Source organism: Aspergillus steynii (genome assembly GCF_002849105.1).
Source record: "Aspergillus steynii IBT 23096 chromosome Unknown P170scaffold_2, whole genome shotgun sequence".
In the NCBI taxonomy this organism is placed as follows: domain Eukaryota; kingdom Fungi; phylum Ascomycota; class Eurotiomycetes; order Eurotiales; family Aspergillaceae; genus Aspergillus; species Aspergillus steynii.
In genome coordinates this window covers 654208-666748 of record NW_020194399.1, presented here as the reverse complement: position 1 = coordinate 666748, position 12541 = coordinate 654208, and the positions used below count along the sequence as shown (strand labels likewise).

Sequence of the window (12541 nt, the reverse complement as noted above, 5' to 3'; positions counted from 1 at the left end):
TTATAGAGAAAAAAAAGAGAATAAAAAAATTATTCTTATTAATATTATTTTTATTCTAGGCCTTTATATAAATATTTTAAGTATATAAAAGCTTAAGCAAGCCGGTTATAACTTTAGTATAGCCTGTAATATAATCTCGCGAAATAATAAGATTATATTCTAAGTAAAGGAGCACTTATCAGGATTATAGATTATTAAGAAGAAGAAAAGTACTTATTATAGTTTTACAATAATTAAACTAGATTATAATCTATATAGGTTAGTAAGAGATTATGTTTTAAAAAGAGATATTAATTTATAATACTACTACATAGCTTATCTAAATTAAAATATACTTTATTATTTACCTAAAGCCGCTTAAGATATCTAAATTAATTATTTTTAAGTAAAATAATATAATAATCTAAAATATAAGATATATAAAGTGTCTAAGGCCCTAAGACAGATCTTAAGGCGGCCTATGATAATAGCTAAAATATTATTTTAACATATATACTTTAATCTTATATAAATAAAGTCTGTATTAAATAAAGATTAGTAGATTTTATATTTTTATAATAAGAATTCGCACTTTTATAATATCTTTACCTACTACTTAAAAAACAGCTGTGTAGGAGCCTTTAATATCTTTATTTAATAAATATAATATCTTGTTAAAATAAAGATTATCTTTTTTAAAAATAATCACGAGTAAACCCTTAGTAATATAGTTAAGTATAAAAAAAAGCTTAAAGGAATTATTCACAAATACTCTGTAGTTAATATACTTAAATAGAATAGCGCTACAGAACGTACAGGAGTTATTCTTATATTTAAAAAAAAAATAATAATTAAGATTAAGTTGCCTCAAGATCTCTAGCCATAGATTATAGGAGGAGTAGTAAATATTACTAATTACACCCCTACTAAAGCTCTGAATTAGAAAACACTATATAAGATAATTATAAGCAAAAAACCAGATATCTTAGTGTTCTGTGTAATTAGTTATATTATATATATAAGATAAAACTAATTATTAAGTGATAAAATAGCCCCCTGTGTATATAAAGGTATCCTTCTTGGCTTTATGGCCTCGAATATCTGGTATATATAGAATCCGAAAAGATAACGCGTTAAGGAAGTAAGAAATATCATATTTAATAAAATATAATCTTATGATTCTATATAACTATTTCTTAAAAACCTGCTTAATAAGATATCTCTAGAGCTATTTATAAAGGTACTAGACTTATTAAAAGATAAAAAGATATTTTTTAATAAAAAGACTAATTGTATTAAAATAAAAGAATCTTTATAAGCTACAGAGAATTAGGGATCAGAAAAAGCTTAAACTAATAAAATTAATAGAAGTTAAGAAAGCTAGAGGGTAGATCAGATCTTTTATTATAGTAACCCCGTGTAACTAAGCATTTTACTAACACCTAAATTAATACCTAAGTTATATATTAAAGCTTATAAAGAAATTAATTTAAGCTGTGGCTGTACTAAAGTAATTCCTGAAGGATTCCTAGAAAATCTTATATTTAAAAAGCTAAATTAAATATTATAATATTTAGTAGTTTCTTTATAAGATAAATTATTATCTGGATTCTTGTAAGATTTACTATAGAGCTTAATATTTAAAATAAAGAGCTTATAAGTTTTACTTATATTACTTGCTTAACTTTATAAGTTAGAGTATAATCATGATTTATATAACTTATTAAGATTAGAGGATAGAAGATATAAAAGAAGAGGTTTTACTAATAACAGAACCCGGGAAGAGAATATATTATATATAAAGTAAAAATTAAGGCCTACCTGAAAGGATCCAGACTTCTTTTATAATAATGTGATTACTGATTTTTATATTCCTAATCCTTATATTATTTAAAAAACTTTTTTAATAGCTATAAAGCTTGTAAGTAAAAAGAAAAAATATTAGTACTGTAATGAGCTTCTCCTTTTACTAAATTCTTATGCAGAAATACTATAATATCTGCTTAAGAATAAATTTTTGTATGCTGTGTAAATTAAAATAGGAAATTTTAAAATAAAAGACTACTTTACTTTTATTAATTAAGAGAAAGCTTGTGATTCACAGGTTCTTCTGTTAGAATAGGTATTTATATATAAATTTAATAAAAATAGCAACTTTATAAAAGTAAAAAGACAGATCTGTGTAAGAGGAGACCTTAAAAAAATATTATTACTAATAATTTTGCGGCAACAGTATCTGCGAGAGTATTTTGAGCTATTATAGCACTAGTAGCTGTCTTTAACCTTAATATAAACTAAAAAAACACTATGAATGCCTTCCTAAATGTCTTACTTAAAGAAGCTGTATACATAAGATTACTAGAGAGATTTTATATAAAAAGAAAGATATAAAAGCTCAGAAAAATATTATATAGATTGCGGAAATTATTATATTTTTAGTAGTAAGCCCTTTTTATTACACTACTTAAGTTTGGCCTTTATTTTATATCTAAAGAGTAGTACCTCTTCGTGAATTAATATATGATTATATTAGTCTATGTTAATAATATTATTATTATTAATTTATCTATTGCCGAAGCCTGAGAAGCTATAAGATAATTTAAGGAAGCCCTCGCGGAAGAATATAAGCTATATAATATAAAAAAAATAGACTGGTTTTTTAGAGTTAGGATTATTTAAGATAAAGTTTATAAGAAGCTCTGGCTCTGCCAAGATATATATCTTAAGAATATTATTATAAAATTTTATTTAAATAATCTTATAAAATAGTTAAATATATCATATTTAACCTTACTTAACCTTAATCCTTATAAAGGCCAGATAACAGAGGTAAAGATCAAGGAATACTTAATAAAAATAAGATTAAGCTAGTACCCCGCAATAATCACATAATCTGATATTATATATATAGTAAGCCACTTATTTAAAGCGCTTAAGAACCTATTAGTAGATTATATTCGTGTTATAAACTAAATTATTATTTATCTCTATACCACACGGTTTTATACAATCGAATATTCTGCTAAAACAGATAATTAAGAGATTATAATTATTACTTCAGATACAGCTTTCAGAGATCAGCCAGACTACTAAAGCTTTATAGGGTTCCTTATAAAGCTTTATAACAGGCCTGTGGAATAGAAAGCGAGCAAGTAACAAGCCGTGATAATTTTTATAACCAAAGCTGAATTCCTTACTCTATTTAAAACAGCTAAAATAGTATACTAGTAGAGGAGGGTTTTTAGTATTATAGGCTTTAATCCTTAATATAAAATAATTATTTCTTGTGATAATCAATAAACCATCTGATTAATTAATTCTAAGGATATAAAGTAACGCTCTAAGCTCTGTTATATTAATATATACTACTTATGGCTTTGCCAGGAAGCTCAGAAAAGCAATCTATATATATAGTAGATTTTTACTAATTAAATGATTATAGATAGGCTTATAAAGCCCCTTCTAGCTTAAAACTATAATAAATTTATAAAGATGTTAAATTTTGTTAATATTAAGGACCTCATTATGGCTTAAGAAGGGAGATAATGGCCCTACGCAAGGCGCTGAGGGGGTATATGACCACAAAACTAATTAAGTAATTATTTTATTATCTTACTTAACTGATTAATTAATCGATCAATATTAATCTTATGATTATGGAGCTTAAATCATATAATCAAGTCCCTATATCATATATTCGAAGCCCCTGAAATTACATAAATATAGCTTCTTTTTGCAGTAGATTAGAATAAATCAAGACCTTCAATCATTTCATATGATCATATAAGCTCGGCGTATTAATCAGATCTTTGCCAAGACTATTTCTGCCACAGGTACTTACCCCCCATTTATTTTGCACGGGTAGTTCGACTGCTGTGACAGATGAACAGCCCTTAGGATTTTAAAATTATTAAATTACTATAAACAATGACGTAAGTCGAAATATAATAAAGAATATTTAAATATATATACTAACCTAAAAGTAAAGTGTACACTCAATATAAGTGCGATGATAATTATTTTTAAGAAAACTATAAATGCAGGTATCTTTTTTTCCTCTATAATAGTTAATAGTATAAAAGTAAAATTTTCATGTCTCTTAAATACCCTTTTTTTTTATTGTCAGATGACCGGGGTCACAACTGTCAAACGTCGAAGGTAGGCTAGGATCGAATAGGAAGGTGGTAGTCACCTGATCTTAGAGCAGTACCTTATAGAATGATAGCTCAAAGGTTTCTATTATTCAACTTTAATTGAATTGATAAGAAAAGGTGAAATTGATTAATGAATGAATAAATCAATAAGTGAATTGAATAGATGAAATCAACTTGTCAAATTGAAACAATAAAATCAACTTGTCAAAAAGAATGAAAATATGCAGGGGATCGACTGCATATTTATAGACATTTGAAATAAATCAAACATTGCAAACATAAAAGAATAAACTTTTAATTTCCAAATTAGGAAATAGATAATAACTGGTTTTCTAATTATCATATGATTCTTGCGATCAGATATTTCCTAAATAGGAAACAGTTAGGTATTCCTTAATTAGGAAGTAGTCAGATGTTTCCTAATTTAGGTGTTTCCTAATTTAGGTGTTTCCTAATTATGAAGTAGTCAGGTGTTTCCTAAATAGGAAGGTAAGCTAGTCCAAAATAGGAAATTCTTTAGAAATCTGATCTTTTTAATTTTCACTCACTTTGAGCTCAGTTTGACCTCACTTTTCCCATACAATTTGGTGGTGGAAGTGAGAGTTCAATAAAGTGAAAGTAAAGTCGTAGTGAATTTCGATTATAGGGGTAAATCAGGTGATTCCGGTGAATCATATGATGTCAGGTGACCCCATTTTACAATAATACCCTCTGCATTACAAAGTAGACCTTGCCATGACCCTGATATTGGGTCCCTCCTACCGACTCGCGACCCGGACTTGGACAGTTCCGGGTCTAAGCTTTATAACCTACACTAACTCTTAGGGTTATAAAATTTTGTTAAAGTTACCTTGATTATAACCTTAATTATTTTAAATTATATAATTCTTTTATACTTTTTTGATTAGGATGGATAAGTTTACTAATATAATAATATTAAGCATGCCCTTGTTTGGGCCTAAAATAAATATTATAATATATTATATAAAAAGTTAATAAAATAAATATATAAAGATATAAAAATATATTTTAAATATATAATATAATTATACTATATCCTGTAAAACTTAAATATTATCTATATTTGTCCTCTAAAATATCTGAAAAAAGCTATATTAAATGAAATTATTATTATTATAATTATTATTATACTGTTTATATTTTATCTATATAGCAATTTACTCTTTTATTTAGCTAATATTAAGACTATTGGAGTATAATTCCTATAAAATAAGATTTAGGAAAAAGAATTTCTTTTTAACTGTTTGCCTAATTACTCTATGGGTCACCCTAATTACTTTAAAGGTCACCCTGACTACCCTAAGGGTGACCCTGACTACCCTAAGGGTAATTTTAATTACCCTAAGGATTATTTTAACTACCCTTAGGATTATCCTAACTATTTTAAAGATTATTTAATTAGTTTAAAAATTTAAATAAAAAGTAGGTCTTAAATATAATTTATTAAATAAATAATTAAATAATTTAAAATTAATATATATTTTTATCTTTAAGTCTCTTCTCCTAATCCTAAAAGAAAATCTTAATAAGTCTTTTTTTTATATATAATTTTAATATATCTTAATTATTTAATATATTCCTCTCCTCTAGATATAATGCGCCACTATCAGATTTCTTTAAATATATTATTAATTTTATACTTTAGCTTTTCTCCTGTTACGGGACGAGAAGAAGCTTCTGTTCTAAACGTGCCTTGGACAAGAAGGAATAGCTGGAGAGCTATTCCTTGCGTCCGTACGAATCTTTTCATTATGTGGTACGCTAGTGCTAGTGGCCGCGAGGCCTTAGGCACTAAAAGATACCTTAGGTAAAGCTTTTATATCTAAGGGTAGTCCTATAATAATAGCCCTCCTTTTCTAATATTTTTATACTATAAGGTGTGCTGTCTTTATACAAGATAATTAAATTAACTTATAAGTATAAAATAAATCTAATATAGTAGTCCTTTCCTTAATACTATTATTTATACAAGTCAGTCTCTTTTAACAGTACTGGCTGTCTAAAAGGAGCTTTATTATATAAGCCGCATGATAAATATTATAAGAGCAGCCAGGCTAGTCTCCTAAGATTATATATATTATATAATATTTTATATAAGAGGGGCCTCCCCCCCCCCTATTATATTATTTTTTTTTATTAGGGTTATTATTCTTTTTTTTTTTAAGTCTAAAATATCTAATCTCCTCGTATAAATCCCTTCTCGCTAATTTAACTATATCTAACAAAGAAGCCTATGAGGGCAATACTTTTATTTTAATTTATTATAATTTATTTATAATTACTGTTAATTCCGCTGGCCGTAATTCTCTCTTCTAAATTATTTATAAATAATGTCTGGGGGTAATAAGTAATTAATAGTTTTCTTATTATCTTTAACAAATCACATACTCTTTTTTATATATAACTAGTAAATTACGTGCTATAGTCTAATATAATTATTTTTAGGAGACTATATTATCTGAGAATTATGTTTATTAAAGCTTATATTATTACTTCTGAAGTAATTTCTTTTATTATATATAATATAATTCCCTTTATAAGTTTGTTTATAACTATTAAAAGATTTATATGAGACTTACTCTTAAGTAAATTAATAATAAAGTCTATTATTATCTCTTATTATAATTAATTAGGTACTAAAAGAGGCTTCAGTAGACTATATTTCTATTCTTGTTATAACTTTATATAATTACAGGTATTATAGTTTTATATAAACCGCCTAACATTATAGGATATATTTGGCCAATAATATTACTTACTAAAATTAAGATATATCTACTCACACCCTAGATACCCCACGATTAAGGGATCATGATTTACCTAAATAAATTATATATAAAGTAATTTATAAACTAGCACCCACTAGCGTCCCTAAAAATAAATAAACCTTCCATCTGTTATACACTCACTGGGGGAAACCTTAAAACCTAATTATAAAGGGAATTTATAGCTACCCAGCCATACAAGATCTTATAAAGCTTAATATTTAGAGTCTTATATAAATACTTATCCCTAATTATTAGTTAAATTATTCCTTAGTTCTTAAGGATCTTACTTCTATAAAATTTATACAGAGGCTGCTTCAAATATTCTTATTTTAAACCTTTTTTACCCTCCTAGTATTTCGTAGAAAATCTATATTATATAAGAGAATATCTAAGAATTATAATTATTAAACATATTTTATTCACGCTAAGAGAAAGCATTTATTCTTTAATTCTTAGTTTTTTCCCGGTAAATTAGTTTAAAGTTAAACTTACTTAAAAATAAGCTTTACTATACATATCTCTTAGTTAATTTACATAACTTAAAGAAATACTATAAATTCTTATAATCTATTATTATTTTAAACTCTAATATAGAATATAACTTAATATCCTATACTTTAAAATAACATATAACTATTAAAAGCTCCTTATCATAAATCTTATAATTATACTCTATTAAAATATTTCACTTAGAGAAATACACGCAGGGATATAATTCTCTATTCTTATTTATCTATAATAACATGCTCCCTATATTATAGCCTAAGGAATCTATTTTTATAATTATTATATATTCTAGATTAAAAGGCTAGAGTACTAGTTCTGTTATAAATTTCTTCTTTAAGATTTAGAAGTTTATTTCACATTCTAAAGTCTAAAGAAAGAGCTAGTCTTTCCTAATCAGATCTATAAGGGGTTATATAATATCTGAGAATTTTGAAATAAACTATTAGTAAAAATTTATAAACCCTAGAAAGCTTTAGACCTTTTTAACTAACTTAAGGCTCTCTTATAAAATAATTATTTTAATTTTTTTAGGGTCTATCTTGACCCCTTCCCCTGCTTATATAATAAATCCTAAATAGAGAATTTCTTTTTATTTAAACTTGCACTTCTAAATATCTAGAAAGAGTCCCGCATCCTTAAGTTTCTGTAGTACTTTTTATATATATTTATAATATTTTTTAAGACTGCTATCTATATATATAAGTATATTATTAATATAGACTAAATAAAATTCATTAAGATATTCACGGAGCACCTAGTTAATATATTTTTAAAAAATATTAGAGGTGTTTATTAATTTAAAAGATATTACTAACTATTTATATAATCTATATTATATATAAAATATAATTATCTATTTTTATCCTTCCGCGATACGGATCTTATAAAAAGCAAATAAAATATCTAATTTAATAAACTACTTTACTTTCTTAATCTAGTTTAATATCTCATAAATTAAAAACAAGGGGTACTAGTCTTTTTTAATAATTATATTAAAAGCTTAATAATTTACACAGAACCAAAGTCCTCCTCTTAATTTTTATACAAATAATACTAAGGCTACTACAAATAAATAATTTACTTAAATAAAATTCTTCTCTAGTAATTTAATAAGTTCTAAATAAAGGACTATTAATTCTTCTCAAAACATATTATATAAAAATCCCTAGAGAACTTCTGGCTCTTTTTTATTCTATTATATAAGCTTAATCTTATAATTAACCCCTTTTCCTTTATATAATAATAGTTTTTCCGCGTTCTCTAGTTAGAACAATAGTAAAAAGTCCTTATAATAATTAAAAAATAATATATATAAATTAATAGTTTTCTTAAGATACAAAGCTTTTTAAATATCAGCTAATAAAATTATAAATACTTCTGTTTCTTTTTTAATCCTTTAACACATGTACTTCTTAACTTCGGAACTAAATACCAGTTAAATATCTAGTTTTGTATATTATAAGTATAATAAATCTTTTAATCTTATTCTAGTTATATGGAGAAATAACTATTCTTATCTAAGTTTAAAAATTTTATTATAACAAATTAACTAGCTCTTGCCTAAAATTAAATTATAACCTAAATTATTAGATATTATATAAAAATAAGTTCTTTTTTTATAATATTACTTAATATCTATCCTTGTTTATATAATAAAGTAAATTATAAATTTATTACCTAAAATATTTTTTATTAATCTTAAATAAATATTAATAGCAGCTAGTTTATTCTTTTATGCGAAGATTTTACTAATAATATTATAAGTAAGATATCCTGAGTTAACTAGTGTATAAGTAATTATAGTTAAATTAAGGATTATTTTTATTATAAAAAATAGTAAAATTATATATTTTTATTTAAAATAGTTTTATTCTTCTTTTATTTTAACAGGTATTTTCTGCTTATATATATAATTTTATATTAGGCTTATTTTTTTCCCGAGTTTAAACTTTTATTTAAGAAGGTAATTTATTCTTCTTATTTTTAATAAGTAATAACTATAACTGTTACTTTTATTAATTATATAGCAGATTTAAAAGAATAATTCTAAATAAGATATTTATTTTATTTATAGCAGAAATAGCTATTAGCTTTTTGTCTTTTTTATAACTTAGTAAGTAATATTTATTATGTTTCTCTTTAAGTACTATTAATTTTTATATATAGGAGATATTATCCTTATTAGGCTATTATAACTTAAATAGGTACCTAGTCTATTAGTTCTAGGCTAGATTTTTATCAGATCAGGATAATTCAAGCTTTATATCTTTTAATTAAAAAGGATATTCTGGCCAGATCATAATTTACTTAGTATAATTAATTATAATAATCTTTATATATAAGCTTTTAGGAGATTCCGACTAGCCCTTTAATAAGTTCTTAGTTAATAGTAATATTTAATATAACTTTTTTCTATTTATCTAACCAGCTATAGCCTCCTACTTATAATAAGGCTTTATTAAAATTATCTAAAAATTCTTTTAATTTTATTTTCTCTTACTTCATCATATTTACTTAATTTAAGGCTTTTTATTGTATATTAGAGTCCCTAAATATTTTATCTATTATTATAATTATTTTGTTTAATATAACTGTTTTAGGATTCTGGGCTTTTATCTAAGGGAGCATCTATTATATAGTTTGTCCGCGTAATTTATTATAAATATAAAAGACCTGTTCTAGTCCCGACGGGTAATAATTACTATTACTAACTAGTTTTGTACGTATGTTTAGTTTAAACAGTTTGTAGTTATATTTATCTTTTTTATTAAATAATTCCACGTCGGGATACCTGGCGCGAGGTTTATAGTATAGCTTATATAATTATAGTAGTAGGCTTCTAGTTTTTTTGTTATTTAAGACAGGGGTTATATTATTACTTTGCAGCTTATTTAATTATTCTTTAAAATTTAACTTCTGTTTTGCTATCTCTGTATAAAGGTTTATTAACTTTTATAATAGGAGTTAAATATTATTATTTATTAATATAAATACTGCGGTCAGTTATAATTCTTCTGGTTCTATTTATTTTATTATTATTTCCTAGTATTTTCTTTTAATTCCTTTCTATTCTGTTCGTATACCTAGTCGAACTCTGTCTAGGACTTTTATTATAATAAGCTATTCTTAATATTACAGGACGAGAAAAAGCTTCTATTCTAAATATACTTTAGATAAAAAAGAATAGCTGGAGAGCTATTCCTTGTGTCTGTATGAATCTTTTTATTATGTGGTACGCTAGTGCTAGTAGCCGCGAGGCCTTAGGCACCAAGAGGTGCCTTAGGCAGAGCTTTTATATCTGGGGGCAGTCCCATAACATCTCCCCTATTCTATTAGGAAGTTAATAAATCTTTTATAAGTTTTTAAAAGCTTTTAAATATCTTATATATATTTATCTTAACCAGATCAGAATATATATTTTATATTTCTTAAAAATGAGTAATAAATTTATGACTTAGTAGCTTTAGACCGACTTTAAAAAAAAGAAATAGATAACTTAAAATAAGAAATATATAAAATATTAAAAATATTTTGATTAGGTCACTTTAAATAAGAATAAAAAGTTAAAAATGATATACTAGTAATATTAAAAAGTTCTTAATTACCCTGGTTAGGCTTATAATAGAATGATTTCAATAAATAAATATTATAATAAAGTAACTTATCAGAAAGCCGCTTTAGCTAAAAAATAAAAGCTAAATATTAAACTTACATTAAAGCATTCTATATATTTAGGATTTTATTATCATCTTTATTATATTAGTTTTTCTATATTTAGGCTTAAAATACACCTATATAAAAATTTAATATATATATTTAATAGTAAAAACTTATAAAACTTCTTATTATATTATATCTTTTATTTTTTTTTCTTTAAATATCCTAAATTCTGTAATTTTATTTTTTATACCCGGCTTGCACCATTAATACTAAATATTTTATCTGCTAAGATTATATATTAGCAGATTTATAAATTAATTTATAAAAAATTAAAAAATTATTTTTTAAATATTTCTTTCTAATACTAAATTATTATTTATCCTTAATTACTGGACTTCTCTATTTAAGTAGGCATTTATAACTATCACTAAGTACTTTATTGTCAAATGGGGTCACCTGACATCACCTGATTCATCAAAATCACCTGATCTAACCCCACAACCGAAATTATTCAAAATTTACTACAACTTTACTGTCACTTCATTGAACTCTCACTTCCACCACCAAATTGTATAGGAAAAGTGAGGTGAAACTGAGCTCAATGTAAGCGGAAAATGAAAAAGAAAAATTTCTAAAAAATTTCCTATTTTGGACTAGCTTACCTTCCTCTTTGGGAAATCACCGGTCGCTAGAATCCTATAAAAGTCAGAAAACATAAGTCGATGAATTTCCTATTTAGGAAATTAAAAGTTTATTTCAACCACTGCGATCAATGGCTTTGTTCAGATAATCAATATAAAGGGTCCAGAATATCTTGCCTATTCATTTTATAAGCCATAAAGTGAATATTGCTACCCTGGTCATTCTGATATCATTTAAATGATTTTATTATGATTTATGTGTTAAATCTCGATTGTTCTAATTATTCTGATCATGAAATCCTGATCATTTGATCATTTAAATGATTAAATATTGATCTAATGATGATCTATGAGGTTGATCTTGAAGGCCTAGATTAATGATATGACTCACAGGTAAAGGCCTAGAAGAATTTGATGATTTCATGTTTGTAATATTTGCTTAGGGCCAAATTAAATTAGCCCTGATTTTATTGTCTATAAATATGCAGTTAATAACCTGCATTAATTCATTTTTTTCAACAAGTTGATTTTACCGTTTCAATTTGACAAGTTGATTTCATCTATTCAATTTACTCATTGATTCATTCATTCATTAATCAATTTCACCTATCTACATGCATAGTGAATGGTAGGACCTCTGGTCTATCATCAGATCTAGGTGGTCCAGGTGAACTGTTTACTTCATCTGACTGATCGATTTCCTTTATTCTATCTAGTCATTTAAAATTTCTATTCAACCCACGTGACCTACCTACCCCATCTGATAGTTATAAGCCCAGATTAGCATTTCATCTGACAATAATTTAAGTAA

The 12541-nt window shown here is 24.9% G+C and overlaps 1 protein-coding gene across 1 annotated transcript; it reads right to left on the bottom strand.

The window, feature by feature from the left end:
- Positions 1–10060: 10060 nt before the first annotated feature.
- P170DRAFT_351010 (uncharacterized protein) lies at positions 10061–10234 on the bottom strand (the record flags this gene model as incomplete). Its single annotated transcript, XM_024843831.1, has 1 exon — positions 10061–10234. A coding segment is annotated over one exon (174 nt), but the record flags the coding sequence as incomplete, so codon positions are not given.
- Between the last annotated feature and the right edge of the window lie 2307 nt (positions 10235–12541).